The sequence below is a fragment of the Macrobrachium nipponense genome, chromosome 14, assembly GCF_015104395.2.
Source record: "Macrobrachium nipponense isolate FS-2020 chromosome 14, ASM1510439v2, whole genome shotgun sequence".
NCBI lineage: Eukaryota > Metazoa > Arthropoda > Malacostraca > Decapoda > Palaemonidae > Macrobrachium > Macrobrachium nipponense.
The window spans coordinates 23,585,081-23,598,314 of NC_087207.1; the positions used below are offsets into that span (position 1 = coordinate 23,585,081).

The 13,234-nt window shown below is 37.3% G+C and overlaps 1 protein-coding gene across 1 annotated transcript in view; it reads left to right on the forward strand.

Moving 5' to 3' along the window:
• Nucleotides 1-13,234, forward strand: part of LOC135226382 (ras-associated and pleckstrin homology domains-containing protein 1-like) — a gene marked incomplete in the record, with an annotated part of 281,217 nt that overhangs the window by 261,433 nt on the left and 6,550 nt on the right. The window contains 8 exon segments of the mRNA XM_064265859.1: nucleotides 8,304-8,421; nucleotides 9,099-9,263; nucleotides 9,999-10,172; nucleotides 10,527-10,660; nucleotides 10,831-11,068; nucleotides 11,321-11,517; nucleotides 12,051-12,242; nucleotides 12,921-13,088. Coding sequence (XP_064121929.1) covers nucleotides 8,304-8,421; nucleotides 9,099-9,263; nucleotides 9,999-10,172; nucleotides 10,527-10,660; nucleotides 10,831-11,068; nucleotides 11,321-11,517; nucleotides 12,051-12,242; nucleotides 12,921-13,088 — 1,386 coding nt within the window.

Here is a 13,234-nt window from a genome sequence, read left to right on the forward strand (position 1 = left end):
TATTATTATTATTAAAGAATAGATTCGTCAGTTGTAGGAATTATTAAGCGAAAAATGTTACTTGCCTAAAATATGAATAGATATGTAGGAAGTGTAGTATATAGCAGTTTTCCCTGCGTATGTCTGTTTGTATGTCAATCTAGTTGACCTTGTAGTGTTTCCAGTTTGCTTTCTCGAGAGAGAGAGAGAGAGAGAGAGAGAGAGAGAGAGAGAGAGTCTGTTAGCTAATAAGGAATACAAGGGTTGTCAAATAACTAGAATAATCCGGTGCCTGTTGTGCCGCCTCTCTCTCTCTCGCTCTCTCTCTCTCTCTCTCTCTCTCTCTCTCTCTCCCTCCCTCTCTGTTAAGATTATTTAGATAGATGGAAAAGATATGTTTTTTATTTTGAAATATTAATTTGGTGCTTAACAAATATATGAGATTCCTGGTGTGCGTTGAATACGTTATTCATTTGCTTGTTATTTTGTTTTGCTTTGCCAGTTTCACCGTCCACTGGAATTACAGTGATATTTCGAAGGTGTCACAGTCGCTGTAGACTGGACAGGGAAAATGACCGAAGTTTTAGCTGAGGAAACGATAGCATTTGTTCGGTACTTGCTGTGGTCACAATTTTTACAGTCAAAACATGTTACAGACTAAACTTGTGACAGTCATAGGTAGCTTGTTACAATCAGAACTTGTAACAGTCTATACTTGTTACAGTCAAAACTTATAACTGTCAAAACTTGTTACAGTCAAAACTTGTAACATCAAAACATGTTACAGTCTAAACTTTTTACAGTCAAAACTTGTTGTTGCCATAACTTGTGGCAGTCAATATTTGTAACAGTGAAAACTTGTAACAGTCAAATCTTGTTACAGTCTAAGCTTGTTACAGTCAAAACTACAGTCTATACTTTTAACAGTCATAATTTGTTACAGTCTACACTTGTGACAGTCTATACTTGTAACAGTCATAACTTGTTACAGTTATATTTAGTGACAGTCCAGATTTGTAACAGTTCAACTGTAACATTCAAAACTTGCTACTGTTCATCTTGGTACAGTTCACCTTTTAACAGTCATAACTCGTAACAGTTAAAACTTTTTACAGTCTAAACTTGACAGTCATAACTTGTTACAGTCCTAACTTGGGATACTGTGTCACATACGTTTCAGTGTACACAAAGGATATAGTAACATTTCCTGTGACATGGCGGATTTCAGTATATATAAACTCAGGATACCAAGGCTTGAGATATCCTCATGGAAACTGAAGTCACAATTTGATATCTTGTATCAGGTTGAGCCGGGGGGGGGGGGGGGGGGGGGGGAATACGAGAATACGATGACGAATTTCGTGGTCGCAGGTTCATTTTGAGCCTAGGGTACGTCGTTCGTTAATCAGCAGAGGTGCTGTTTTCATTTAGTGATGTTATGCGTTCATGTCTATTCCTAGTGTTCCGTCAGGTAAGACTGGCGGTTCAAAATTTGGTTAATTTTAGCCCACAAAGCAACAAAATAAATAATTATAAATAAAATAAATAAGAAAATATGAATAATTGTGAGTGAAGAAGCACACATATAAAAACGAGAGAAAGAGCCTCACCAGTTTTGCAATGTATTTTTAAAACTGATTTTTCAATTAACAATATATTATTGTCTAGCATCTCGTCCTTTGGGCCTAGATAAAATTGTAGTAATGTCGCAGTAGACGTAAAAAGTCTATTATTTCTGCATAGACGCAGAATTTGCATTTATCACAACAATGAGTTAACTTTCATAATGAATGAATGGTAGACAATAACATTTTAAGTTCTTATATCTCAAAAATGTCTGTATGTTTGTGCACGGACATGTATATTACACTTGGATACACACTCGTGTTTCTACATCCCAAAAGCATCGTGAAACAGCAGGAAACGCATGAAATGGGCAATAAATAAAAAAAAAAAAAAAAAAGAGAGAGAGAATGAAGACTAAATCGTCAAGTCTTCAAAATAAAACATGACGTGATTCTGTGTGTCAGGGTCCTAGTATTCACCTGTCAAATCCTAAGTCTCTGCTGTGGGCGTGAGTTCATGTGTTTCTTTTTCCCTCTGCTTTATAATGCTGTAGGTGTTTAGTGAAAGTAAACAATGCCTTGTGCTGTTTATGCTAACGTAGGTTCTCGTGTGAACTGTTGACAGGTGGCCCCATTCGTTTGTTTTGTATTTATAAATTTTATCAGGAAAAGCTCTCAACTCCGTGACTGACAGGATGTGAACCATTAGGTCAGAGGCAGAGTAAGAAAAAAGAGGTGCCCCATGCCCAAGTCCTCAGCGTATAGATAGATGCCCGCACCCGAAGTACCCAAAGTCGAAACGAAATCTCTGGAAGCGGAAGCCGTTTCCGGTGTGAGGTGAGGTGACCTCCATTGTGTATTTTCAAGATTTCCTTCGTAGCGATGCGTAATCGTCTTAGCAGGAAGTTGGGCTATAAAAAACGGATGGGCAGAAAGGTGTGGAAAATGAATGCATTATGCGAAAATACTGCGTGTGTATGTATGTGTGTATGTGTGTTGGTGAGTCACAGCTGACGTAAACTGACCGTCAGTCACTCTTCCCCTGAATGGCCAGTGACGTCACGGGTTGAATTGCCAGGTATGGTATATCTGTCATATGTATTTTAAGATGCGTCTCTCTCAGTGTCGTCTTTTCTATTTCGTATTTCCGAGCTTAGTTGGCGTGCGTTAGATAAGTCTCCCTTTAAATCTGTCAAAAGTATTGGCATATATGCAAATGTAAGTGTCATAGCCAAATCCGAACAATTATAATACTTGGCAACTCGCGCGAACGGTGACGTAGGCAGTGTGCTCACGAGAACGGGATGTGTTTGTGTGTGTGTGTACTATTGTAAGTGCTGCTAAATGAACTCTAGTAACTTTTCAGAGTTGGAGTAGGTAGGAGGTTGTACTCCGCGGTCGCAAAGACAACGCGTCTTCCCCCGAAGTTCCTCAGTGAATTCAGCCTTTTACGTGACATAATACGTCCTGTTCATCTCAGTGAAGTTGGGAGGTACACAAATCTCCAGCTTCACCCACTCACTCTCCACTCCTTAGTTACACGCGAGATGGTTTTAACTCAACCCTCCTCCTACTCCTACTCCTCCACTCACTCACACGCACTCACCATTACCTCATTTAGAACTCGGCAGAGCTGCTGACTGACGACTTGTGTGTTTGTTCTGAAAGAAAGACTGTGCTTTTTAAACCTTCCAAGTGTTTGCCAGTGTTTAGAAATCGCGTCAGATTTCACCGAGAGAAAAGAGGGATTCTCTAGGTGGCAGTGTTTGTGCAAAAGTGTTTGATCACAAGGGATATTATAGTTCACAAGCGGGTGGTGGTTTGTTTTGACGCTTAGCATGGAAACAGTGGTCCCCTCTAAGGCCACAGAAGGTGGTATCTGAGAAGGGCATCTGTAAAAACGTCCGTACAGAGAGCTGAAGAAAACTCTGTAGTGTTATAGTCGATAACGAGTGGATATTCGTACTTATTTTCGTAGCCATTACGAAGTCAATGTCAGCTAAAATGACTTGGAACAATTGAGAAGTGAAATAATAACAAGACGTCTTGTCAATTGAACGTCACATACTTACACACACACACACACAAGCACACAATCTCTCACACATACTGCAATATGGCCGTGCACAGCGACAACGCATCTGACAGCTGCTGTGACCAGTTTTCCAGCCTGGAGGCGGTGCTGGCTCAAATTCAGGCCTTTACTGCCGAAAATCAGTTCCAGATCGACGCCGAAGGGAATCAGGATGTAAGTTATCGTTTCTTATTTAGTAAACAGGGAGATAAGAGATAACTATAACCGCCTTAGGCCTACGATCTTTATCTCTATTTATTGGTCAAATTTCGGAAGAGGGACCCAGACCCCCATGGCCATTGTGGTTAGACCGTACTGTGGTTTGGGTTGTACGGTAAATATTGGAATGTGTGCCAATCATATATACAGTTGCTGTTAGTCTACGTAGGCTGAACGTTCTATAGTTGCCCTGCAAGAGTGATTCTCGCTCTCATGCTCACGCCTAGGGATATTCTCTCTCTCTCTCTCTCTCTCTCTCTCTCTCTCTCTCTCTCTCTCTCTCTCAAGCAAAAATACAGGATGATTTTGTAGATCTGTTTCTCATCAACACTAGAACATTCTTCTGTCGCTTGAACGACCAGGAATGATTCTCTCTCTCTCTCTCTCTCTCTCTCTCTCTCTCTCTCTCTCTTGGTGATTTGCCGTGGAAAATACGCGGAATGAATTGATTCAGGGATGGAAATGATGACGGCATCAAAGAAGAAATTAAGCCTACGATCCACTTTGCAGAAAAGGGAAGCCTGAGAGAGAGAGAAGAGAGGAGAGGAGAGAGAGAGAGAGAGAGAGAGAGAGAGAGAGAGAGAGAGAGAGCGTGGAATAAGTCGTTCTGCCTCGGTCTATTGGTCACGTATGATGCCCAAGTTGCATGACTTGGGAACCCGGGTCTCTTTCGTAAGTGTTTCCCCAGTGGGAGAAGCAGCGACCTTGGTGGTCAGTGAAGTTGAATTCTCTCTCTCTCTCTCTCTCTCTCTCTCTCTCTCTCTCTCTCTCTCTCTCTCTCTCTCTCTCTCTCTCTCTCTCTCTCATCTGAGGTGGTGTGCTGTCAATGAGTATATGGAACAGAAACTGATTGATAACGGTTTTTTGTTATAGAATCAATTAGTTAAAGGTGTCACCTATCTTGTATTATTGTTTAGCATGAGTGCATATATTAGTAAGCTGTCTTCCGTCAACTTTTGAAAGTAATTAGGCTTTCAAGAAATAAATCATAGCCCATATGTGAAAAAAGACGAGTATACTAACATGGGATGATTATAATAGATAATAGATCAATTTATAATCTTGAACAGCTGTTGCGTAGTGTACAAAAATAAATTGAACCTCTGAAAGGGGTAGTCTTTGAACACTAATATTCCAGCTAGGGCAAGCCAAATCATCGTAAGCACGTGCCACAATCACACCCTGTGCATAAAGCAAAACTGCGAAAAAAAAAAATTAAAGCTTTTAAACTGCATCAGATTATGTATTCCTGGTGCTTTGAATATGAAGGCAAGTAGACCAAGGTAAGAACCAAGTATCATCAGATATTCAGTCACTGTCATTTATGCAAAATAATTCGTGTCCAACAATCAACAAGGTCTTTCTTATTTATGATGATTAACATGTGCTTACAAAGCGCTAGAACTGGTTTTACAAGAACACTCCACTCGCTACGGTTCAAACCAAGGCAAGGTCGTATTTGCGTGCATTATACATTGAGGTTATGTGGAAACGTATTGTCTTATTATATGATGCAGTGGTACAGAAAATATCGTATGTCAAACTGCAGTATTTATTGGTGATCACAGGAAATCAAAATTGCTATGATTTCCGATCAGCTACTATAGGAAACATGACCTGAAAGATTTATTTCAAACCTGTCTAGTTTATTCACATAATACGCAAAGTCAGTCTTTGCAATTCTGACGCAACATCTTGCCAAATATCGCTGTTCGACGAGGAGCTGCCAGATTTTTTTGTACCAACATATCGTACTGATGATTCAAAATTATCGTTTTTTCACCAAATTTATCGCAAAATATATCGTCTGCATGTGAAAAATTATCGTATCTTTTATCACTACACTATACTCTACAGTAATCAACATTTCTTGGTATCAAAATAAATACATGTATATCTTTTATACATTAATTATGATAAGGCAAAAATAGTATGAATAAAACTCTTCGATGTGAAACAGTTACAATAAACAACCTTGCAGAACGCCATGAGGGATTTCCTTGTATTTAGTCAGGGACGTCAAAGGATTACGTGTAGATATTATAAGGAGGGATGTTCATATATCACCGTCCTCTCGTACTTAGATAACCGTTTTGAACTAAACAGAGGACGTCATTGAAATACGAACTCTCTGTTCCAAATTTTGCAAGAAGGATTTCCCTCCACAATATGGTCCTGGTGGAGAGAGAGAGAGAGAGAGAGAGAGAGAGAGAGAGAGGATCCCTCGCCCAAATATATTCTGGTTGATGCAGATGTGATAAGTCTAGGAGATAGATACAGACGTGATAGGTTTAGCTGGTTGATAAGATCTGATAGTAGGTTTAGCAGAATGACACAGATGTGGTAGGTCTAGGAAATTGATACAGTTGTGTTATGTCTAGCAGATAATCTGCCAGACATATTACAACTGTACCTACCTGCTAGACCTATCACATCTGTATCAACTATCAATCTTTTAAACCTACTACACCTTTGCAAGACATCGTATCTTTTTAAATCTGATTTATAAAGATACGATGCCTAGCAGGTTGATAAAGATGTAGTAGGTTTAGAAGGTTGATACAGATGCGATAGGTTTAGCTTACCGGTCGATGCAGATATGTTAAGTCTAGCAGGTTGGCACAGATGTGTTATGTGTAGCAGATTGATGCAGATGTGATATGTCTAGCAGGTTGACGCAGATGTGACAAGTCTAGCAGATTGATACAGATGTGACAAGTCTAGCAGACTGATACAGATGTGATAAGCGTAGGAGGTTGATACAGATGTGATATATATATATATATATATATATATATATATATATATATATATATATATATATATATAGGTCTAGCAGGGTTGACACAACTGTGATATAGGTCTAGGAGGTGGCTCAGGCGTGATAGGTCTAGTCATTCTAGCAAAGATAAATTTATCCTTTGCACGAATTCGGACTACTGCTATTGTTCGGTTCGACAGCCTGCTCCCTCGGCAGGTATATACATTTATGTTTTTTTTTTCTTCTTCTTCTAAGATCGCTCGGTCGTAACCGGATTGAGGCGGAAATGCTGGGAAATGGCTGAGTAATGCATCAAACGGTCCTGTGGCTCTGTTATGTTCTTGTCTCTTTTATGATGTTCATTAGATATGCGTGGCGCACCAACCGCTCTTTATATCCCAGGTTCAGGAATATTCAGCCACTTGTAATTACTTGCAACAGGCAAAGGTGTTTTTTTTTAGAATGACTATGTTGATGAGCGCCATGATAAACTAGGAGTCAGTGTTATACTTCATCGATACCAAAAATCGAACCTTTTCAGTATGATATAATGGAATTTCAAGAATCATTGGAAATGGTGACTTTTCTGACCATTTTTGACAGAACTGTTGACTTTTTTTTTTTTTTTATCATAAATTAGCATAGAATATTTTTTTATGCTGAAGTATATGTTTTGTTCGGTACAGTTCAAAGTATCGAACGATTATCACAGACAATAAATCATAGAATTTTTACTCCTGCAGTGTTACAACCTTTATGATGTTACTTTCTGTTATTTTTATTTACATTTTATATATATTGCAAGAAATTATTTTTGGCGCAGGTTCTGCGCTATTTAAAAGTGTCACCTGTGTAGATTCCTTTTCGCTGTAAGAATATTAGCATCAGTAGCTAGAAATAGCGTTAATTAGTGTTTAATATTGTTACGATTCGCAGTCAAGTTCAGCTTATAATGAAAGAATTTTGAACATTATTTTTTTCGCATTAACGCGAGTGTTTTTTTTATCAGTTTTTAAATCGTTTTGAAAATGATTTCGTTTTGTTAATGTTTCGTATTGGTAGTTTTTTTTTTTTTTTTTTTTTTTTTTTTTTTTTTTTTTTTAGCCCTATTTTTTCATACTAGAGATCGACTTCGATCCACCGATTTCTATTTCAATGACCGGATCTCCTCCAATCTTGCAATTGCAGACTGAAGGAACTCGAACCACCTCATTCCGGTTAATTGCAAACACGAAGTTAGAGTCACGATGCCATTCCGTGCTGTCTCGATGTCGGGAAAATATAAACTTCGATTCAATTGGAAACTGCCAGTTGTGACTTGCATTCTCTTCACTGGGGTTAAGGCAACAGTATAAAAAGATTATTAAATAGCTTAAGAAAAAAATCGTAATTATTTTTTTTCAAAACCTTCTGGCGTTTTATTATGACCATAGGTCTACAATCCACAACTTTCCGGCGTTTTATTAAACCCATAGGTCTATTATCCACTATTTTCCGGCCTCTTATTAAGTCTATAGGTCTACTATCCACTAATTTCCGCCATTTTATTAGGCATATAGGTCTACTATCCACTACCAACTTCGATTTCTTTACCCATAAGTATTTACCAGCTGTTGCGCACATTGAATGTGAGCGAATAAGTATATTGCATTATTTGGGGACGACGGAATGATTAAAATTGTTAACTGTACTTTTCTCCCACCAGGGTTTGGAGCAAGTGGGCGGCAATGTGGGTGGCGGCGTGTCAAGTAGTGTGCAGAGGCGGGAAAAACCACATCCGCCCAGGATCGACGCCCACAGATTTTCCAGAGCAAATTTGGAAGGTGAGTGATGCAGTGAATAGGCGTGCTTATTTATTTATTTATTTATTTATTATTATTATTATTATTAAAATGTTATATTGAGGATACTTTTCGAAAGTCAGGAATGCACCCAATACAATTTGTGCATGTGATCATATAGTTTGTACCAAACTTTGCAAATTAATTCAGTAAATGTTGATAAGTTTACATTACGTTGTGCCCCACTGATTAAGGATATAAATACCATTATTCATGTGGCAATTTCATTACACTGAATTTTGTGAAGTGTAAGTTCATATAACTGTAGGCAGTATTATCCTTTCTTTGTACAACTAAACTTATCTGGCACTTGGACTCCAGAAGTATTGTCTCCCATTTTGGGGCATTTTCTTATCGTCTCTAATAACCTATGCCTTTCAAGAATCGTCTCTGGAGGTCGAATTGTATTTTATTCTTTTATTTATTAAGTTTGAGAGCCACTTACCAGTCATAAGTCATGTTCATTAGACTAGTCAATTATGCACCATTCCTTAAGAGGTAATAAGAACACTTGTGCCCCTAATTCCTATATGGAAGCAAGCTGAAATGCACATCCAAGCAAGGTGGCACTGGACACCAAATGCATTTTTTTTTTTCATCGTTGCCATGAAATCCATCCTATCCATTATTGAGATCTCGCGGTCCTCCTCCCCCGACAGATTCCGGCGACGTTGAATTGGATGCAATCTTGGGAGAGCTGTGCGCCTTGGAGACGCAGTTTGATTTTGAGATTTCCTCCAAAACTCCACCGGCCTCTTCGTCCTCCTCTGGTGTGAATGCACCTTCGTCTGTTAAGTCAACGACGTCAGGAGTTCAAATAATAGGTAAAGGAAGCTTTGAAGTTTTTTAGTAGGATAAAGTAGTTTCAATGTTATAACCTAATGTTTTAGATTGTCCTTGTTACTCTAGCTTTTTTGATAAACAGAGTAGATTCACTTTTCAGTTTGAAGAGTTTCAGTATCCAAGTCATTTCATTGCATTTTTTTTAAATAACATTTTAGTTTTCTTCCTTAATTTTAGCCATTCCATTGGCTAAACGGACAAAAATTCAGACAAGGAAGTTGACATAGTCATAGCTTAACTGGTGTAAACAGGTTTTCTTAAACATTTGGTGTTAATATAAAAGATTAAGGCATTTCAGTCTCTTCATCAAAACTGTATCATCTTGCCTGCTTGTAATTACATATTGTTTTTCAAGCACTGTTCCTTTCCCCTCTGAACTGTCTTATTTTGCATTTCCCCTCATACTGAAAATTCTGTTTTAAAATTAAATAAGTTTGCCCTTGCCTAAAGAAGAGTCTCACATATTGCGTACATGAAAGAAGTCTGCTATAACATGGTCATTTAAATTAACGACATAATATATTTTGTTTTATAAAAAGGAATGATTACTCCAGAGGTTATATGCTCTACTGTTACCTCAAGAGATAAATTTATTATTACCTAAGGAGTATACTTATTACTCGTAGAAGAGCACCCTGTGTATGCCATTATGCTGTAGTAATTTACCTTTGCTGAGTGCTTTACTGTACAGTTCAGGAATCTTCTTGTTTTCACAGACAAAATGCAGCCCAAACAGCAGCAGCAGCAACAACAGCAGCAGTCCCAGCAGGGCCATTATCAACAGCTGCATCCACAACAGCAAAGACAGAGTCATTCGAGGTCCAACTCTGGAAACAGGACCAAGTTTGAGCCTTTGAATGTGGATGTGGACGTTTCAAACACAACCATGGGTAAGGGAGAGCTGTCATGATGCTACATATATTAACTCGATGCCAAAGCCAGAAAACGTCCTTCAAAATCAACACAATTGCTACCAGTTTTGACTTCAAGAATTCTTATTCTTTGATAGATAATTTTGAATAGCTGTAATTTAGCACTGTAAGAAATAAAACTGATACACATTTGATTCCTTTAGTTTGATAAGATGAAGTTGACTTCACCTGCAATGTTGTCATGATGTGTAACAGGCTTGATTAAGACTAAATGTAGTAAAACATATACGTATGTCAGGAGTAGCCACAGTTTCAAAAGTTAGAAGTTACTCTACAAAGGCAACTTACTGAATAACTCATTTCTCATTCCAGCAAGAACAGACAGCCCTGATAATGACTCTGCGTTCAGTGATAATGTATCCATGTTATCTTCTGAAAGTTCAGCTTCCAGCGGAGCTTCAGGTAGTGCTGGATCCCGTCATGACCCTACAAAACATGCAGCACAGGTAAGAGGGGAAAGATCATTATATTCTAGACCACAAGCAATGTTAAAAGCTGTAGGTTGTGACTTAACAGAAAAAATTAACCTCTGGTTCCATTATTACAGTAACAGCTCTTTTATGTACCATACAGATTATTTCATTTAAATATTTATTAAATATCATTTATTCCTCAGGCGGAACAGGCAGCTAAATTGAAAGCAGAGAAGATAAAAATGGCTCTGGAAAAAATCAAAGAGGCCAATGTCAAAAAGTTGTTTATAAAAGCTTTCACCTCTGATGGCTCTACAAAATCTCTCCTTGTGGATGAAAAGATGACAGTAGTCCATGTAACAAGGTTGTTGGCAGATAAGAATCATGTTAGAATGGATCCCAAATGGGCAGTTGTTGAACATATCCCAGATCTCTATATGGGTGAGTACTCTACAGTACAGTGATGAAGTTCTGTTGCAATGCCTCAACAGGGTACAATATTTGTTTTTGCAGACCTTAAATGCACTGTATTTAGGAGATCTACATAATTCTTAAACGTTTAGGTAGAGAGAATGAGTATATTCTGTATTTCATATAATATTGAGGACTGCACAGAGATTTTAATTTTGATTAGGTCGTACACTAAACTTGAATTCGTACTGTTAATTACTGTACATTTTAAATCTGTTACAGAGAGAATATATGAAGACGACGAGATGCTGGTGGAAAACCTTCTTCTCTGGACACGTGATAGTAAAAATAAGTTATTGTTCCTCGAAAGGCCAGATAAATATGACCTATTTTTACGACCTGAACAGTACATCCTTATAGGTTCTTCTTCACAGAAGAACTCTGACCTCGATGATGAAGGAAGAAATACGCTAATAGAGGTAACATTTCCATGTGATACTTTAGCATTAATGAATTTTATTAATGATTATATTAATTTAATTATTATTTATTAAATTTACTTATTATAGCTTTGTATCCTAAAATAATGTAATAAGGACTGGAGAAGACTTATGAAAGAGTAAGCCTAACTGAAAATTATCCATGGTTAATGTTTTGGTACTTGATCACTTTTATAGGGCCTAACACAGGCACACAGTCTTTCCTATTGTCAGAAAAGCTAAAGAAAATAATGATAATCAGAATATTTATTTATGAGAATACACCTAATTTAACTTTGTGCTCAAGCATTTCTTGCATAAGCAGTATAGTTCTTGTTATAGTGATTAACCTAAAGTTTTACCAGATTTTATCCATTGAATTTCTAATATACTCTGCAGATGTGCAATATATACTGGATTTGCAAGAAGCAAGTAGCCTTTCCCTCATAGGTGACAAAATGCTATGTCAAATTATTTGGTTAGCCTTTACCTATTTTTTATTATTATTTATTTTATTTTATTTTTTCTTACAGGAGTTCTTCTCAAGTACGGGTGTAGGTGTTCCAGAAGTCGAAGGACCTCTGTTTCTCAAATCGGAAGGAAAGAAAGTGTGGAAGAAATATTATTTCGTTTTGCGGGCGTCAGGATTATATTACTGCCCAAAGGGAAAGTCTTCCCGGTCGTCCAAAGATCTAGTTTGTCTGACAACTTTGGAGGTCAATCAGGTATGTTTTATGTTAATTCCAGTGTGCAAGGAAGTTGTAATTTCAACCTTCAGGGTAGAAGTAAGAATATTTGTTGCTGTCAGTGTTAGATTTTGACAATCATTATTCTCTATATCTAAGATAGCATAGGTTTCCCTATAGGCAAATTTTTCAATATAAACCTTTGTTCACAAATTTCTATTTTTTATTCGTTAGTGGCTTAGAGCACTACATGAATTTTCATCCTTTGTTAATCTAGAAATGGTTTGAACCTAAATATAGAATGTTTTAATTAAGTAATTTGATTATTTAGTATTCGATGTCTCATAATTTTGTAACACGTTTAACAAAAGAAATTATTAGGACAGTTTTTATGTTTGCAACATTAAACAAAGAATTGAAGTCATATTATGATCTTTGTGCCTAAATATATGTACACACAATTGAAATTAATGTTTTCTCAGTACAGTAGTAGTACTTGATATGATTAGCTATTTTCCTAAACTTGGTAGTTTCTACGTATATTAGCAGCAGTGAGTTAAGAAAACAGTTTAAAATAACAGCATGACCATTTGGTCTACATATATTTATGCTCATAAGAGGTTTTTTATATTAGCTGTAAACCTAAACCCTAATTGTTGGAAGTTCATGAACTGCTTGAAAAAATAAGTACTAATTGCTATTAAAATCTTGTTTCAGGTTTATTATGGAGTTGGCTGGAAGAAGAAATACAAAGCACCAAGTGATTGGTGCTTTGCCATAAAGCACCCGCATCTTCAAGCTAAAAGTAGTAAATACATAAAATATTTATGTGCTGAGGATCCACGGACTTTAGCCCAGTGGGTTATGGGCATTCGGATAGCCAAGGTTTGTTGAAGCCATTTTTTCAGTCTTGTGTCACTAATTCTGAAGTGTCACTTTGTTATCACACAGAAAACTACACATATTGTATACTGCTATACACTATGCTGCATTGCATCATCACCACTAACATCATATTGTCATATATTTCA